General features: G+C 50.8%; 5 protein-coding genes across 6 annotated transcripts; 2 read left to right on the forward strand and 3 right to left on the reverse strand.

Moving 5' to 3' along the window:
* The first annotated feature begins 633 nt into the window (after positions 1–633).
* Positions 634–2801, forward strand: FOIG_02020 (uncharacterized protein). The gene has a single exon (XM_031199089.1). The coding sequence runs from the start codon at positions 2032–2034 to the stop codon at positions 2650–2652; it is 621 nt and encodes a 206-aa protein (XP_031071126.1). The 5' UTR covers positions 634–2031; the 3' UTR covers positions 2653–2801.
* On the reverse strand, positions 2051–3971 carry FOIG_02021 (uncharacterized protein). The gene is made up of 3 exons (XM_031199090.1): positions 3584–3971; positions 3448–3527; positions 2051–3401 (listed from the first exon to the last, which is right to left on the reverse strand). Exons 1-3 carry the CDS (start codon positions 3689–3691, stop codon positions 2933–2935), a joined length of 657 nt encoding a protein of 218 aa, XP_031071127.1. The 5' UTR covers positions 3692–3971; the 3' UTR covers positions 2051–2932.
* Positions 3972–4007: 36 nt separating this feature from the next.
* FOIG_02022 (uncharacterized protein) lies at positions 4008–5882 on the reverse strand. Its single transcript, XM_031199091.1, has 4 exons — positions 5190–5882; positions 4929–5130; positions 4544–4869; positions 4008–4487 (listed from the first exon to the last, which is right to left on the reverse strand). Exons 1-4 carry the CDS (start codon positions 5472–5474, stop codon positions 4326–4328), a joined length of 975 nt encoding a protein of 324 aa, XP_031071128.1. The 5' UTR covers positions 5475–5882; the 3' UTR covers positions 4008–4325.
* Positions 5883–5894: 12 nt separating this feature from the next.
* Positions 5895–16093, forward strand: FOIG_02023 (fused signal recognition particle receptor). Its single transcript, XM_031199092.1, has 4 exons — positions 5895–6402; positions 6478–7459; positions 7516–8042; positions 8097–16093. Exons 1-4 carry the CDS (start codon positions 6169–6171, stop codon positions 8340–8342), a joined length of 1989 nt encoding a protein of 662 aa, XP_031071129.1. The 5' UTR covers positions 5895–6168; the 3' UTR covers positions 8343–16093.
* Positions 8050–16932, reverse strand: FOIG_02024 (uncharacterized protein). 2 transcript variants are annotated; one of them, XM_031199094.1, is made up of 3 exons: positions 16225–16888; positions 11398–16095; positions 8458–11334 (listed from the first exon to the last, which is right to left on the reverse strand). In XM_031199094.1, exons 2-3 carry the CDS (start codon positions 15340–15342, stop codon positions 9022–9024), a joined length of 6258 nt encoding a protein of 2085 aa, XP_031071131.1. In that variant the 5' UTR covers positions 15343–16095; positions 16225–16888; the 3' UTR covers positions 8458–9021. The 2 variants fall into 2 exon arrangements, with proteins under 2 accessions (XP_031071130.1, XP_031071131.1); XM_031199093.1 differs by having other exon boundaries at positions 8050–16095; positions 16225–16932.
* Positions 16933–17071: the final 139 nt, after the last annotated feature.

The raw sequence follows: 17071 nt of genomic DNA on the forward strand, positions 1-17071 counted from the left end.
ACAAAGCCAACTTGAGGATGAGGATAGCGGAAGAGCATGCAACTGCACCTCGCTAACTGCGATATCTGATTCGCTGCATCGACACTAGGTATGTGTTTTTTGATACAAACCGGAACTATGTGCGTATAGCGCAACACCACGGCATGCAGCTCATGGAGGCAAAACTACCTACTTGCCATCCTTACAACAGCGCTAAGAGCATTACAGCCATGAGATGCCCGTGTTGGAAGCCATCTTCGTATCGGCGAATTTGAGATCGGGATATTGACCCAGAGGCACTCTATGATATGCGCAGTCAACGCCTTGGCATGCCTGCACCCACCGATCTCGGAATTTGTCTCACGTGGTATGGGCATCAAACCGATCGATCAATGATGGATTGGTGAGTGGGTTTACTAGCTTTTCGGGTGACAACTGTCATCCTCGTGCACATTGCTTATCCTACCTGTTTGAGTTTGGCTCGCACTCGGGTGCTTGCGCATCTCCCGAACTCACCAAGCTCTCGGTACCGTGCTAGTCAGCAAGCTTCAGTCCCAGTCCCAAGTTGGACTTGGCCGCTGCTAAGAAATGCTGGTATCTCAAGTAGGTAGGGGAAGTCCGCGATTACCTGGCCCACCACAGACGCAAAGGTTCCACGGATGAATGCTTCGTATTCTAGTTGTTGAGTTGCTAAATTTGCAGCAGAGACACGTACAACACTAGGGCAGAGATGTGAATTTCGTGGTAGGCAGAGCCTCTGGCCTTGTTAATACGAGCCCTCGATCGCTTCCGATCCTTGGCAAGTCAGCGGAGTAGCAAGACATTGGATAACATACATATTCAGCAGTCTAGGGGCTTGATCTGCCAAAACCCTTGGCAAGATCTCTTGGTACTCCTAATCAGATCTCGCCTTCCAGTTTAGTCGTTGGTAAATACCTAGCTGCCTTGGCAACTATCTCCCGATCGATAGGCACCTTGCCTGAGGTAGACTCCACGATGGCTTCTGTGTGGCGCGTTTAGAGCAGGTACCCGACAGTATCCTGAGTCTCAAGCACCTCAGGTGCCTGGTCCAACAGCCTGGCTCCTGGGGCTTTATTAATTGTCCGATGGGCGTCACTAGTTCCTGCTTGACACTACCAATCCTTCCAAGCCTGAGGTAACTTGATGGATATCGATCGCATCCATCCAACTGCTCTAGATGCTAGGCATTCTTCACTTCAACTTTACAAAACTCCATTGAGAAATATCTCTCATATATCAATCGGAAGTCGATTACCACAGTCTTTGCGATTGCAAGACCAACACTAGTCTACGGAAAATCCTTCCAATCATCGTCATTCACTTTCATTCTATCACAATGTGCAAGTGCTTCACCATCACCATCGACACTCAAGGTGTCCGTGAGCGCCATCATTTGTCTCACAAGGGCCTTTTCACTGCGCGACAGGCATAGTTCTTCTGCCCCGTCCATGAATGTCATCATGCCATATGGACAACTCGACCTGTTGTTCAGCCTTTCTGTGGAGATTGTGCTGCCGTTATCTTCCATGGGCATTCTTCTGCCTTTTGGATCCACTCACAAGACCTCATGGCTTCCGTAATCGAACTTCCTTTACTGGCAGATGAGAGCATGGGATCACCTATAAATGCAAACAACGATGCTCTCGATCAAGTTGTCGATATGCCGAATTCTGACATCTTTCTGGACAAGCCCAACCACGATTCGCTACCTTCTACCCATATTACATATCGTGGCTTGTCAACTAGTACTTTGATTGAACATCCTCGATGTTTCTTTTGAAGTTCATAACATTCGATGGCCTTCAGGCTTACCAGCCATGCTGTGAGAACATTGATCACATTAATATCTTCAGACCATTGCGCGCTATTGAACACGATAGCGATCCGGCTTTCGAGGCAGCTCGTGAATGGTCATGCATCATCCAAGCCCGCCAACACTTACCCAAGGAAATAAGATAGGTACTGGCACTCGTCTACAACTTTTCCTGCACAATGTTGCAGCCCGAACAAACTGAAGAATACATCTAGGAGATGCGGGCTTGGCTTATGCATTGGTATCAAGTTGCCGACAACCTCTTCACAAAGTTTAATGTCTTTGCCACTGCGCCAAATCCCGATTGGTTCATGAGACCTCGAATGCGCCCCAGGTCACGGCCGAGACCAGCGCCGGTCGAAAGCACGGCCAAACACCCACCATCCCCAATATCTAATCTCGTACTGGACTCAGAAGCGGACGATATAGACCGTCTGGTCGCGCCAGTATCCTCGAGTATATTCGACTGGTCCAGCCGTTCATCTGAAGCCACCGAAATCAATACCGATGGTCAAGCAGCCATATTCGACCCAACTCCAGGTGGCCGGGTTTTCACTTCCCAGGGACGTCTTGGCAGTGCAAGCACCAGTGGTGTTTTAAGGCCATGGTTTCGCTACAATCATACTGTTGAAGGGTCATTACCTCTCGGTGTTACAGACACAACCTCCCCTTGGCACAATCCTATAACTGGGCAATTTGTGCCCCTCGAGGACTTTTATGAGGAAGATTTGTTTGAATCCGCCAGCGACTCCTCCTGCTCGGTTTGCGAATCACTATTTGATTACGAAGTCGAGAATGTATCATCACAAGCACACTCTGATCCTTTGAAATTGGCATGACTGCGGGAAGTTCTGTCAGTGGGTAGTTTGAGGTATTTGAAGGCTTGAGGTTGGGAATCTGATTAGCAAGCGTAAAGAATGAATAGCGACCAAATATACAACAAGTTTTATTCAGGTTTCAAGGTTACGTGCACGCTCTTGTTCTGCCACCTCCGTTTAGACCAAAACCACCCACCGAGGATTTCTCGGTATCCCGTATATACTCATCTGAGTTGTTGTCTGTCTGCCTGCATGCTTCGGCTTAGCCAGAGTCTACTGCTGAAGCCTATATCGCTATGGTTTACTGGGCAGCAACTAGACTCATGTAAACTCCCCACACAACACCAGCCAACGCACCAACAAGGTTGCGTCCCTCAACGGTCTTGACAGCAGCAAAGTTGACGATGCTGACAGCAGGCCAAAGTTTCCAGCCGGCAAATATAAGGGGAGCAAAATCGACCTTGGCAGCCTCCCAAACGGCTGTCCAGTCAACACGTCCAAAGTCCAGAGTGCCTGGCGAAGTCCAATACGTGATGGCCTTGGCGAGACTGGTAATGACGGGCGCGGGCTGGATAGCTGAACGTAGGGCATGTGTGTACGTGCTAAAGAGCAGGGTGTTCACAGCAGCACCAGCAGTCTGGTCGAGAAAGAACTTGATAAGCGTGTTCCGTATAGAAAGCTTGGGTTGAGTCTTTTTAGCATCCTTGGAGTCCTTAGCTTTAGGGGCATTATCAGGATGAGCGGGAAATGTCGATTCAAGAAAATCTTGCCTGGGACGTGTCAGTCTGAAGGTTCGAAAGGGAAGAAGAAGCATACCAGTAGAAGTTGGGTGGTGTACAAATAACGTTGAAGAGGAGGAACTGAAACACAGGAATCCAGTCTATCACAATATCGTTCTAAGATGAAGATAGTCAATACCAGCATTCGAACATCTCAAGGCGTATGTAAATACCAGTTTTACCCCAGCTCTGTAGGCCGAGATGCCTTGAGCCAAGATATTGGCGATGCCGCCCAAAGCAGCACTCTGAATGGTGGCCATGACCACGGGAGGGTAGTCCATTTTTGTTATTATTGTACGAAAACTCAGGGGTGTATGTGAATGGAAGAGAAGACGATGTTGTAGAGTTGATAAGAATAGAGACGTGTTAAGTTGAGACAGTGAGATCGGCGCTAAGATAGGCGAGCCAAGATTTCTGAGGACACTCTACCCAAGTACTGAGAGTGCTGGGTTGTTTTCGGTTACTCAAGTTGGATTGTATACTTAGCAAAAGCAGCTCGTGAAAGCGTTGTATCTTTTCAGTGAAACAAGAGAGACAGGGACATGAATGAATCATTCAAGAGATGTGTGGAGAGAGATGTAGTTTGATGCGAACCGTGTCTAATTGGTTAATATCAACTACACCCTTTCCTTTAGTAGACACGCATGTGCTGCAGGTGAGTAGTCATGGAGTGACTTTAGGCAAATATCATTGAAATCTATAGCTCATAGTTGAATAAATTAAATCATTGACGTTTTTTATGCTTCGTCGTTCAGATCAAGCTGTTATCATACATCCCCAGTCATCCCTCATTACCGTCTCCGCCCCGTTGTTCGTTGACCAATGTTTATATTTCCCAGATGTCTCTAAGCCCCTTTAAGTGCAATGCAGATATCCTAGACACAACAAGCGATTCACTTTGTGAGCTATCGCTCATTATGCCCTGGTGAGAAGCCACATGAAGAAGAGCTGCACAAAGTAGGAGTAGATGAAAAGAAACTTTGTGCGTTGGCTGCGTTTCGCCCGTGAGTCCGTCTGCATTGGCCCGCTGGAGCCGGCAGATGTTTCAGGCAGGAGGACGTACTTGAGTGATCGCATCTAAGCAAATGGTTAGCAGGTGTATGTTTGCATTGCCAACTAATTATGCAACTTACCAAAAAGAGCGAGTTTGCAAGGTAGGTGTAGACAAAGACCAACCAGCCAACCCAGCCACCGGTACCCTTGCCGCCGTTAAGGATCTCGGCAACGACAATAGTGACAATAATTCCGACAAACTTGTACCCAGAATAGGCAATCAAGTCAAGAAGTTGGGATTGGCTAGAGATGCTCAGGAGGTAGCATCCCAGCTTCAAGAAGAAGATCTCAACGATGACAACAATTAGACTAACTGTAGCTGTCTTTCCGAGAAGTTCTGGTTGGAATTGGTTGTTTAGACCAGCGATCAGCGTCGAGAGGAGAATGTATGTCACAAGTGCCATAACTGTACTACAATTAGCCAACTCGTCCGAATCTGGCGGTCTCCAACCTTGCATTGCGCACCTGGAATATACATATCGGGACTGTTGATGTCTTCTCGTGGGGGTAGATACCAGCCCTCTTGTCCATTCTGCCCAACAGCCTGCTTGCGAGACCAAGGCTTGTGCCTCCAGGGGAAAAGGACGAGGAAGAGTTTATTGACGACGTATGAGTTGGAGACATTAAAGTAATGCTTGAGGGCAGAGACATTGACGTATCGGCCAAACTATCGCGGCAGTTAGTACCAGGTGCCACAAAGACCACCGTGCTGCTGGTAGGACTCACGTTCTGCTCCATATACTCCTGTCCATGCTTAAAGGCCGTCTGTCCAAACTGCGCCGCCACCTGCGCTGTAGGGTCGTTCATGAAGTTGCCATATTGGCCAAAGACGTTGCCGCTGGTGCCTCCCTGCTGCTGATATGGATTTCCTCCCGCGTTGGCAGCGTAGCCTTGCTGTGATTGCGCGGAGCCTGGAGGGGGAGGCGGCGATCTTAATTGAGGGACGGTCGACACATGCTGAGGAACTGGGTGGTGAAGGGGAGGCGACTGCGCGTATGTCGCTCGCTGCATGACGGATGGGAGTGCGTGTTCTTTATGCGCTGGGTATTATTCTGCTTTTCTGCGGCTTTTCGAGGTCTCGAGTTGAGTTTAGGTGAGTTGGTGATGACTGATGACGAGATTAAACGTAAAGCTGGTGTTTGTTCAGTTTCTGGTAGGTCAAGTTCAGGAAATGTGTCGATTTCATCTGATTGGGCGCTAGCATCATGGAGAGCTCCAGCCTGGCAACCTCCACTGCCACAGTGAGGGAGCTCAACGTCAGCCCCTGTTTCCAGAAGGAGCACGTGATTGTTTCGATATCTAATTCAACATAGAGGCAGAGACGCCTGAGTTTATTCAGACGAGATTTATCATTAGGTAGTGAAAACAAAATATTCTCAGTTGACCTAATTCATATTATCATGTTCACCTGCGTACTCTCAATTGATCGTAGCATGACTGCTCCTAGGGTTGGATTTTCTTCCCCAAAGAAGGCCTAGGCTCAAACGGCGTGTCCGGGTTGAGTCCCTGTCCTTTCTTTTTGATGTGCAGCGGCTTTATCTTATCTTTAACTAGACTTGCCCGTTACCTAGTCTGGGCTCCCACTCTGTGCTCTACAGTAGCCACATCTACCAACGAATATTTGCCTCCCCGTTGGCTTGCGCCTTAATTCTCCCACCAGCATCATCATTCCTCTTGTCTAACGTTCAAGAGGGATACTCGCAAAATGTTAGATTCCTTCGAAATATTAACCACCTCGGGCGTGGTCGTTTGGTCACGCACTTATACTCCCATAAACCCTTCCATCATCAACAACTTCATCGCAGACACTTTTATCGAGGAGAAGAGTGGCGCCATTGCCCTCAGCGACTCAAGGTCCGCGGCTGTCAACACTCCCTACAAGAGTGATCAACATACTCTCAAATGGACTCTGGTTAAGGAATTGGGCGTTATCTTCGTCGTGAGTCCCGAGTCTTACTTGTCATGATGGCTTCTCCCCCGATCCTCGGCGCTGACGTCTCCACCCCCTCTCTAGGCCGTCTACCGATCCCTCCTCCACCTCTCATGGGTCGACAAGCTCGTTGATAATATCAAGACTATCTTCGTCAAGCTCTACGGTGAACAATTGACCAAGCCGCATACTACCCTCGTCGAATGCCATGCCTTCGATGAATACTTCGACATACAACTCGAGGAGCTTGACCAGACTAGTACTAAGGTTCCCTCCACTACCATCACGGCTGGCGCAGTCCCATTAGAAGAAGAAATTATCTCAGGGAACACTGGCGACAACCCTCCCGTTGCGCCAGGTCTAACATACCGAGGGCGCCACCTCAATGGGCCTCAGGATGCCCTTTCAGCCGACGAGTCAACCCCCGCTTTGACGCCGAACGGATCGCGACCCGGAACACCGAATAACCATCTCCTTGTCGCAAAGGGTGGCCCTATCGCAAAGATTTCTCGCCGGGCGCGCAAAGCGAAGAACCAGACTTCAGCTCCGGTGTCTTCCGGCGACGAAGCGCCGCGAAAGAAGAAGGCAGTCGCCAAAAAGGGGCGCAAATGGGACGCCGATGGCTTCGCCGATGAGGAAGACGATGTCCAGCTTGACTATTCCGCAAAGGCGCATGCTACCAGTGACTCTGAGGTTGAGGCAATGGGGCGATCAACAGCTGTGGATGAGATTGATTCCAACACATGGGGCTCAACATCAAAGGGCAAGTTCGTGCTCAAGGATCTTGGGGACGAGGTGCATGAGATCCTAGCTTCAGAAGCAGAGAAGGCAGCGGGAGCAAAGACACAAACCAGATCTGGCCTCTTGGGGTCGGGCGTCAGCGCTATTAGCGGTCTTTTCCGTAACGTTGTTGGAGGCAAGACATTGACTAAAGAGGATCTCGACAAGGCTATGAAGGGTATGGAGGAGCACTTGCTTCAGAAGAACGTGGCACGAGAGGCTGCTGTTCGGCTATGCGAAGGTGTTGAGAAGGAATTGCTTGGTGTCAAAACTGGCAGTTTCGAGAGTACGTTCACTGACCGTTATCATGTCCTGTTGACTCCATTCTGACCAGTTTCGCAGGTATTAATGCCAGAATTCAAGCCGCCATGGAGGCCTCGCTCACAAAGATGCTTACCCCAACATCATCCCTCGACCTTCTTCGCGAAATAGACGCTATCACGGCTCCCCCAGTGACATCTCTCCGCAAGGCTCGTCCCTATGTTATGTCAATCGTGGGCGTCAATGGTGTAGGAAAGTCCACCAACCTCTCCAAAATCTGCTTCTTCCTCCTCCAGAATAAGTACAAGGTTCTGATCGCCGCTGGTGACACTTTCCGCTCTGGCGCTGTTGAGCAACTTGCTGTTCACGTCCGCAACCTCAAGGAGTTGACGGCTCGTGAAGGTGGTCGCGTTGAGCTTTACCAGAAAGGCTATGGCAAGGATGCTGCTACTGTTGCAAAGGATGCCGTGACCCATGCTGCGCACGAGGGCTACGACGTCGTTCTCATTGACACAGCCGGTAGAAGACATAACGATCAACGTCTTATGTCTTCTCTTGAGAAATTTGCGAAGTTTGCTCAACCTGACAAGATCCTCATGGTTGGCGAGGTACGTCATCCGTTCTTTGAAACCCATTTCTGCAGTAACTAATTTCAATCTCAGGCTCTTGTAGGTACCGACTCAGTCGCTCAAGCACGCAACTTCAACGCTGCTTTTGGTGCTGTTCGCACACTTGATGGCTTTATCATCTCCAAGTGTGACACTGTTGGTGACATGGTCGGCACTCTTGTTAGTCTTGTTCACGCGACAAATGTCCCTGTACTTTTTGTCGGTGTTGGTCAGCACTATTCAGACCTGCGGAATTTCTCGGTGAAATGGGCGGTAGAGAAGCTTCTCAGTAACCACTGAAAAAGAAAATCACAGTAGTCTTGGACATCGTGGTGCTGTTCGTTGATTCTAATAGATATATGTCACATAACGTTAACAAGAGAAGGATTCCCACTATACACCTGATGATTGTAGTCTGGTTCAAAACAAGTGTGCCGGCATCTTCACAACGGCAGGACGTCATTCCAATTTGTTGCATCTGTTTAACAATTCATTTGAGAGTAGATTATGATTATGTACAACGAGCAATCGTCTTCGATGCTGTACCGCGCCAAAATTGACGTCCATCACACCGCTATGCAAACGACAGTGAGTAGAATAACTGAAATAACAAAACTTGTTGGTCCACTATCATTTTTCAGCCGTTGTTTTTTAGTCCTTTTCTTGTATAGGTTTGGCCGCCTTCTTCATTAACCAGTCTTCCTCCAAAACACGAGCTTCATCATGAAGTTGAACAATGCGAGACAAAGAAAAGACTCCATGAAAATAAAGAACAAATAATCCCAATCTGTGTAGCATAAACATCAATCCAAAAGGGGGTATCTTTCTAGGTTCGCAGTCTTGGTGAAACTAGTGTAATAATGTGAACCGCATATATGTATGCATCGGCCGTAGTTGATGATTTTGACAAAGGAAATAATTAATATAAATAATCATGACAGAGTATCCCCTGCTTAAGCCGATCCGCCTTCGAATCCGTTCAGTCTTCAAAGAAATCGTTATCGTCAAAGTCTCCAGGCTGAGCATCCGAATCGTAGCCACTAGTTCGCATCATTGGGGGAGTCATGGGCTCATCTTCTGACTCCCTGGGCGGTGGCGTCACAATAGTCGGCTCTGCTCGATGTGAGGTGTTTGAAGCCCCTCGTGCTCGTGCAGGACCATAGCTTTGTGATGGAAAGCGGCGCCCGGTGCTGGCAAAAGCGGTAGGCTGAGGCTTGTTGTCTTCTGGAGGTGTTTGACGAAGGCTAGAAGCGGGAGGGGTCATGAGGCCACCCAGCGAATTATTCTGGGAGGTCGAGTTGCTACGCGATGGCGTGGCGTTTCGTCGAGGAGCTGGCGAACTGAGGACGCCAGACAGGCTACTGAGGGATGGTTGACTGCGGTTCCCCTTTCGCCAGTTGCCCCAAGCAGCCGCGAGAGGGCCGATGGTTTGTGCCACGCGCGGCGTAGCGTTCTGAATTGTCTGAGCGATGTTGGGTAGGTTGATGGCAGAACCACCGTTCATGGCTCTCTCTCGTTCCTGTTCCTCCATTTGGAGGTTGGCCTTGAGTCTGATCGCCGCATCCTTCACTGCGTCACGGTCGAAACGATCACTCTGCAGGGCGGCAATAATGTCCTGCAGGTTCTCATGTCTGACCGCGAGAAGCTCGCGCAACCAAGTAATTTCATCATCGCGTTTGGTAATCTTTGTAGAGGCGTCAGGGTCCATCTTGGACAAGGAGTGTTCAAGCTCCTCAATGCGTTGCTCGCGGGCCTGAAGTTGCTCCTGGAGAACCATGATGGATTCACGAAGAGCCTGGGGAGAGATTCTCTCAGGAGGTTCAAGATCCCGTGATGTCTGTCTAGGCTGGGCAACAGCGATATTGACATCAGCTCCGGCGGATTTGGCAGCTTGAGCCGCAGCAGCAGCAGCCTGCTTGGCAATCTCCAGCTTATCTTCAAGATGTAATATGCGATCCTGAAGATGCTCGGTCTTGGAGGTAGACAGACTAAGTCGCTCCAGAAGGTGTTGTTCGGCTTTGTGAGCATCTTCCTGAGCGTTGTGGACCCGGCGCTCGTATCGTGTCTGGAGATCCTCAATTTCATTCTGGTGCTTTCGCGTAAGCTCTTCAATTTCAGCTGTCTTGCTGTTTTCAGCCTCTTCAAGAAGCATCTCATTCTGGGCCTTGGCTGTATCCACTTCGAGTCTGACGTTATCAAGCTCAGCGCGAAGCTTGGAATTATGCTCCTCGAGCTCCTCGCGGATGTAGTTGACTTGGTTATTAGCGGCGTCGATCTCGGTCTGCAACGCCATGCGGGTCCGCTTAACTTCACTCAAACCAGACTCACGAGCTTCTTCAAACTCGCGCTGGTAACGCATAGCTTTCTGCTCGAGTTTGTGGTTCTCTGTCTTCAGTTCGCCAATAATGCCTTCAAGACGGGCACACTCATTAGTTGCACGCATACCGGCTCGCTCGTTCGACTGTAGACGCTCCATCTCAATCTCCAAGCGCTCTCGGGTCTTAGCCTCAGCCTGTAGACGAGCATCTAAAACCTCCTGTCTGGCAAGCATAGCCTGATCCTTCTTGATACGGCGGGCGTTCTCTTCTGCAATCTCCCGAGCCGCCCGTCCCATATCTTCTTGAAGAGAGACAAACTTGCCGCGCCACATTTCCCGAACACGTTCATTCTCCTCAAGTTGTGTCGTAAGAGTAGTTAAAGATTTCTGCATATGCTGGTTGTCTTCGAGAGCACGGATTAACTCGGCGCCCTTCTGTCGAGCAGACTCATCATATCGCTCGGCCTCTGCACGCCAGTGGTGGTTGTCTTGTCGAACATCCTTGAGCTCAACTTCAATACCCTTGCACTTGGCAACAGCCTCGTGCTGAGCCTGGGTGGCGTTGTTCTGAGCAGCCTCCAAGAGGGCAATGCGCATAGCAGTCTTGCTGTTTGCCTGCTCGAGTGAACGCAGCTTATGATCTCTTTGCTCGACCAGCTCGCGTAGACGGACCACCTCTTCGCCAGCGATCTCACGCTGAACACGGGCTTCAGTAAGTTTATCCTCAGCAGCACGGCGAGCAACAACTGATTCCTCGCTGAGTTCTTCAGCTCCCCGAAGTCTCTCCTCCAAGTCAGCTACGCGCTGATCGAAAACGCTGCGGTTGATGATCTCGACCTCAATACGGGTCTCGGCAGTTTGAAGCTTGCGCATGAGTTCAGACGCCAAGTCCTCGGCCGCCCGACGTTCAGAGACCTCGTTCTCGACCTTAGTCTGCTCGAAGTAGAGACGCTGCTCGAGATCGGTAATCTTGTCCTGAAGCTCGGTGAGTTTAGCGTTCTCTACCTCCTCGGACTTGGGGGCAGCAGGTATGCGTGCCTCGATGGCTTCTTGGATCATCTTCTTTAGACCATTATCACGGTTGGCGTTGTTTGTAACCTCCTGCTTTAGCCCTTCGAGGGCCTCAAGGATAGCAGTGGCCGGTGCTTCAGAACTGGCTGGTGCAGAAGGGGGGGCAGGTGAGGCCTCAAGCTTGTTGCGTTGCTGAGCTTGAAGACCCTCCATAACAGCAATCCGAATCTGGTCCAGACGTCTGTCCCGTCGAGGACTCATCGAGCGACGAACAACGGGCTCTTCATCCTCGTCATCGGCATCGCTCTGCTGGAGCTCGGCGGAGACGCTACGCATGTCGCGCCGGGAAGAAGGTGTACGTCGAGCTCGGGTCGCCAAGACCTGCTGGATGGAGAAGAGTGTCTTCTCCAAGGGCTCCAGGCGTGAGGCCAATAGATTTCCAACAACTTCATTGACACGTCCATCGAAGAATTGTGCTCGGCTTTCCAGTTTGTCATGCTCGTCATCGGTAAAGGCAGCCTCCCAGTCACTAGCGGGCAGGCTCTCGCCGTCAACAGCATCGGCACCATCGGCAGTGATCAATGTTCCAGGAGGATCCAGGAATGGATCTTCTAGCTCAGTGCTTGGTACTGGCTGAGCAGAAGTGTCGGAAAGTGGGTGGTATTCCCGAGGCGTCAAGCTGGCTTCATCACGATTATACTGATCGACAGCAGGTTCCAATTTGTAAGGAGAAGAGTTAGCCATAGACGCAAGATTGCGAACTGGGCTGGATTGCTGCCACTGTGAATTTTCGACAGTCTTATTGACACCCATCGTAGGATCATCAAAGAATTGATCCATAACAGCGTCGATCTCCTCAAAGGTAGGCTCGTTGTTGCCACGACCAGCGGGGTGCGTTACAGTAGCAGAGAGCTCAGGCTTAGGCTCCTGCTCCACTGATTCAACGACATTGTCTTCAACAGGTGGAGGAGGGAGAGGCTTCTCATCGGGAGTTGGGCTGCCAGCGAATCGGGATGCAGCGAGACCCTTGGCAGCCTTAGGAGGATCAGCAAACCGTGAAGCACCAAGCCCCTTAGAAACAGTTCTCGGTGGAGGCTGGCTGGCGTTGAGACGAGAAGTACTAATCCCAGAAGGAGCACGGGCTGGCATAGGGCTGGCCACGGGAGAGGCGTCCGATTCTTCTTCGTTTTCAGTTTGGGTGGTTTCTCCATAAGAATTCGCACCAGGTTGAAAGAGTTCGGCAGTGGCAGAGAGAGTCTTCTTGTGCTCGTGCTTGAAGTTATCTTCACCAAATGGTCGAGCATCGTTAAAGTTCTGAATATCCTGGTTGGAATCAAACTCGAATGGTTTCCAGTTATTATTCTCGTTTGTGGACGTAACTGAAGGCGCCGCAGACGGAGCGGCTGTAGTAGCCTTGGTGTCGATCTGGTCCGAGGTGACAATAGACGACATTGACGTATCAGCAGGGAGAACATGGTCATCTTGTGTGGCTTCCTGAGTTTCTTCAGCTGACCCATCGGTCTTGGTAGGTTGTTCAGCGAACAATGGCACATCATCACCGCCAGGCGCAGAGCTCCGTGCTCGCTTAACTCTGTTCTCATCAGCTAAAGGTCGACCGTCAACATCAAACTGCTGCTCAGCTTGATCCGGCCTAGCAGATGATTGACTGGACGGTCTCATGATGGGGATAGCCTTTGACTTCTTGTTCGATTGCATGTCACTTGAAGAAAGGTCAATACTTCCAAAGATGCTGCCATGGCCCTGGCTGGTTGGACTTGTGAAGGCATTAGAGTGAGGGGTGAACGTAGGCGCAGCAACGTTGAATTTAGGGCCTGATGTTGAAAAGCTAAAGGAACTTTCGCCTGGCGAGAAAGACGGCGCATTGACGTTGATTTTGGCTGGTGTAACATGTGTAGGCTGTTTCGCAGGAGGTGACGTAAACATGTTCGTATCAGAAATGTGAGTGTTCGCCTGGAACACTGAGGGCTGGAATCCAGATGCCTCAAAACTGGCACCCTGAAATTTGCCAGGTTCAAAGGTGCTCGCCGTAGGCTGGAAGGTGCTACCAGTTGGTTGGAAGCTACTAGCACCAGGTCTGAAAGCACTGGCGCCAGGTTGAAAGCTAGTCACGCCGGGTTGGAAACTTCCTGTGCCAGGCTGGAATGTACTAGCCGCTGGTTCAAAGCTACTGGCACCAGGTTGGAAGGTATTGCTCTTGCTGCCAAAGTCAAACTGGCCAGGAGTGAAGGAACTCGTGGGGTTGAACTTGAACTCAGGTGCTTGCACATTAAGCTTTGACAGCGAAGGTTTGCTGGCATGGCTGGAGCGTCGATCCATCTTATTCCCGCTGTCAACTGAGCCAGCATCGTTCCATGGGTTGCTAGCTGTTGAGAAGTTCTTCTGGTGACCGAATCCAGGGAAATCAAATTCTTGAACAGGTGTGCCCAAATTACTGGGATTGGTCTCAATCTCATAAGCATCGTCAGGTTTGTGGGACTCGGGGATTTCATTCAGGCTGCTGAACTTGGTGAGATTGCTCTCATCAGCAGTAACGCTGTTCTCGTTGTGATCACGGAAGTAACCCTGTGATAGAGAGTGGCCGCGGCTGTGAGGTCGAGGATGATGCAGAACCAGGGGTTTAGATTGTTCACTGGCGAATCGCTCCTGGACAGTGAATTGACCAGATGCTTGATGACCATGAGCCGGGACAAACGGATCTGGGAGGGTAGCAGGTTGCTCGTTTTGAGGTTGGGGGTTGTAATCCTCGTGCTCCAGTTCGTTGCGAAGCTGCTCTTCCAAGTGGTACTCCGCATCATCAATCTCGGCCTGGAGGGTATCCGTGTTCTGCTGCTGAGGAGGTTCGGGTGTCTTTGATGGGCTCTTGCTTGCAGGCTCTTCCTCGTCTTCGCGGACCTCTTGCAGGCGAGGTGAGTTTCGAGCAGGCTGCAAATATGAGAATTGCTGATGGGGCAGCATGGGATATTGTAGAGACTGGTGACGCTGGTGCAGGTTCATGGCGGCGGGACTCTCTGCTCCGAAGGGGGACTGAGGAGACATCATGCCCATGAGAGAAGGCGAATCATGGCGGTTAAGCCCTGGCCAACCCGACGGAGATTGTTGTTGGAAGCCAAAGGGCGAGCTGTTGGCAGGGAACGAAATGGATTGCCGTGGGTTGAATTTACCGGGCATACCAGCGAAAGAAAGTGGTGAGGCACCATGAGAAAGACCCGGACTATGCGTCGAGGGCCGTACGAAATGGCCTGGTTGGAATCCCGGCATACCATGGTTACTTGAGGCCGAGGAGGTGGGTAGAGGAGGAGAAAATGGAAGAGGGGGATACTGAGCGGAGGGTTGACGGCTGAGGTCTGTTGTTGCAGGAGAGACAGAAGGTTGCTCGGGCTCATCATCACCAAAAGATACACCAAGCGCTCGCAGCTTCGCTTCCTGAAGCTCATTCATATAATCTTTCCAAGCATTCAAATCGGGAAGGGTAACCTTGAAGCTGCGCTCTTCCCTCTCTTTAACCACCTCATCAAAATCTGGCCAGGAATCTCGGGTTTGAGAATCCGCTGTACCTTCAACCTGATAGCCCTCGACTTCCAAGTCAAAGCCTGAAATGTCATATCCAAGCTCTTCCCATGATGAAAACATCCTCTCTATCTCATCTTGACGTAACGGCATGGGCGCATGGCCAGGTTGGCCTCGCTCAGTGTCTCGCGGTATGAGAACCATGATGTTCTTGCCTCTCCATGGTACCTTCTTTTTTAGTCGAGGTGTTGGTGCTGGTTCTTTAGGAAGAGGTTTTTGAGTGCCCTTCATCGGTGTTGCAGGCAGCGCTGGCTCCCCATTGGCGGTAGCACTAGGGACACGCTTCTTTGGACTTTCTGCGACAGGTACATCCGGGGTGGAGGCGGCCTGAGACCTGTCGCTCGCCGCATCGTGCGTTACTGGCGCGGCTTCGGAGGTCGCCATACTGCTGTTCTGTCCCGTTTTGGGACTGAGAGAATCTCCTGGTCGGAGAGTCTCGATGCTAGATCTGGCCCGCGGATGGTGTCCAGATCCTTCTCGAGACAGATCCCTTGTTCTCTGGATGGGTCGGGGAGTGCGCGCTTCGCCCTCTTCCAACCAGCCAGGTTCAGAGCCGCTCACCGAAGAGTGCTCGCTCCCACTTCCGTCACTAAACCAGTGTCGACTCTCTTCGTTTGGGTCGTCAGTGGTGTGCGTACGTATCCAATCCTCAGTAAGACCACGAGTCTGCCGTCGAGCACGATTCGCAAGAACGGCGGCGGCAGCACTCAGCGAAGAGCCTGGCGGGTCGGACTGTGAACGTAGCAGATCAGGAATTGGGCGTAGAAAAGGGGTCTCGATATCCAGGTGATGAATTGGAGAGTCGTCCGAGGCTTCACTTCCAGAGCTCTGACGACGCAGGTTGCGGTCTGACTGGGGATAGGGAGAGCCCCAGCTGGCAGTACCGAATTGGGTTTCGTCGGGAGGTGGTGTCCTCAAAAATTGTAAAGCTCTTTCCGGGAGTCGAGGAGCTTGAAGCGGAGGAAGAACTGGCGAAGACTCGATCTCCTCTTCGCCGTCAACAGTTGACGTATTCGAAAGTGTGGGAGAAGCCGGTGAGGCAGGGCGGGATCGAGAGTATGAGGCTCCGTGACCGTCCTGTGCGGGTGCACCAGGAGGAGCAGCCGACAACGTTGTAGAAGACGTCTTTACAGCGGCCTGTTTGTTTGGTGGCGGACCCGGTCAGCAACTGTGAGTTATGCAGTGGCGTCTGGAGATGAATGTGTGTTCTGCCAGCTCATACATGTCCAAGACCAAAATAAGGAAAATATGTTTCGGTCTACTCACCCAGGGAGATCAGTGCAGACTAAGAGTATGTCTGCAGCTGAGTCTCAAATAGAGCCAGTCCTTTCTCTCAAGGTCGGTCGCTCAGTTGAAAAGCCGATCTCGAAGGCCTGAGGGAGGGGACACAGGTTTGCGAAACCGTAATCGTGGCCGATATTTCCTAACGGTCGAGAAATATCTGGATACTACGCGACGCGTTGTCCAACTTTAAGGGGGCGGACGGAATGACGGTTTGCCTCGAGAGCTATTTAGGTGGGAAATTTCCGGGGTGTGGAAACTGGCTTCCAGGGGTGTCGCGCGAAATACTGTAATAGAAAAAAAAGTGTCTATCGAGAACCTACGAAAAGAGCTTCATGAGAGAAAAAGAGTGGCCAGAAGACAGCAAAGATGAGAAAAAGATGATGCCGGCCAGACACATCGGGGTTTTGGGAATGTTGTCAGTTGCGAAGTTGGGCGGCCAGCATTAACGGGAAGAAGGAGAAAAAGGACAAGATGGAGAAGTTGCGTGGACAGAGAGGAAGGAACAGTAGAGCAAATTGAAGACGTCTCTCATTCGAGGGGCGTGATATGAGATTAGATGAGCCCTCGAGAGCTTTGTTTGATAATGAGTGGACAAGGCAGCTCAAAACTTCATGCTAACTTGGACTAGAGTCAAGAGAGGGTCGAGTGCCATCTGTCTGTACCTGCACATGCAGCTGCCTCTGGTGTCGGTGGTTTTTTCTTGCACCTGCGCTGGTCGGCGGCCACTTCCAAGTTTGGGTGTGTGTGCTGGCCCAGCTTTTCCTTCTTGGTGACGCTGTAGAGCACAAGGATTGACAGCAAATCATCCAATTCAGACACTGAACAGTTG

This window comes from Fusarium odoratissimum (assembly GCF_000260195.1).
Source record: "Fusarium odoratissimum NRRL 54006 unplaced genomic scaffold supercont1.2, whole genome shotgun sequence".
Taxonomy (NCBI): Eukaryota; Fungi; Ascomycota; class Sordariomycetes; order Hypocreales; family Nectriaceae; genus Fusarium; species Fusarium odoratissimum.

Coding starts and splice junctions, on each gene's coding strand:
- FOIG_02020 (XM_031199089.1), top strand. CDS start 2,032: ATGCGGGCTTGGCTTATGCATTGGTATCAAGTTGCCGACAACCTCTTC.
- FOIG_02021 (XM_031199090.1), bottom strand. CDS start 3,691: ATGGACTACCCTCCCGTGGTCATGGCCACCATTCAGAGTGCTGCTTTG. Junction 3,528..3,583: donor ACAGAGCTGGGGTAAAACTG/GTATTTACATAC, acceptor TCTTCATCTTAG/AACGATATTGTGATAGACTG. Junction 3,402..3,447: donor ACACCACCCAACTTCTACTG/GTATGCTTCTTC, acceptor GACACGTCCCAG/GCAAGATTTTCTTGAATCGA.
- FOIG_02022 (XM_031199091.1), bottom strand. CDS start 5,474: ATGCAGCGAGCGACATACGCGCAGTCGCCTCCCCTTCACCACCCAGTT. Junction 4,870..4,928: donor TCCCGATATGTATATTCCAG/GTGCGCAATGCA, acceptor ATTGTAGTACAG/TTATGGCACTTGTGACATAC. Junction 4,488..4,543: donor TTGCAAACTCGCTCTTTTTG/GTAAGTTGCATA, acceptor CCATTTGCTTAG/ATGCGATCACTCAAGTACGT.
- FOIG_02023 (XM_031199092.1), top strand. CDS start 6,169: ATGTTAGATTCCTTCGAAATATTAACCACCTCGGGCGTGGTCGTTTGG. Junction 6,403..6,477: donor AATTGGGCGTTATCTTCGTC/GTGAGTCCCGAG, acceptor CCCCCTCTCTAG/GCCGTCTACCGATCCCTCCT. Junction 8,043..8,096: donor AGATCCTCATGGTTGGCGAG/GTACGTCATCCG, acceptor TTTCAATCTCAG/GCTCTTGTAGGTACCGACTC.
- FOIG_02024 (XM_031199093.1), bottom strand. CDS start 15,342: ATGGCGACCTCCGAAGCCGCGCCAGTAACGCACGATGCGGCGAGCGAC.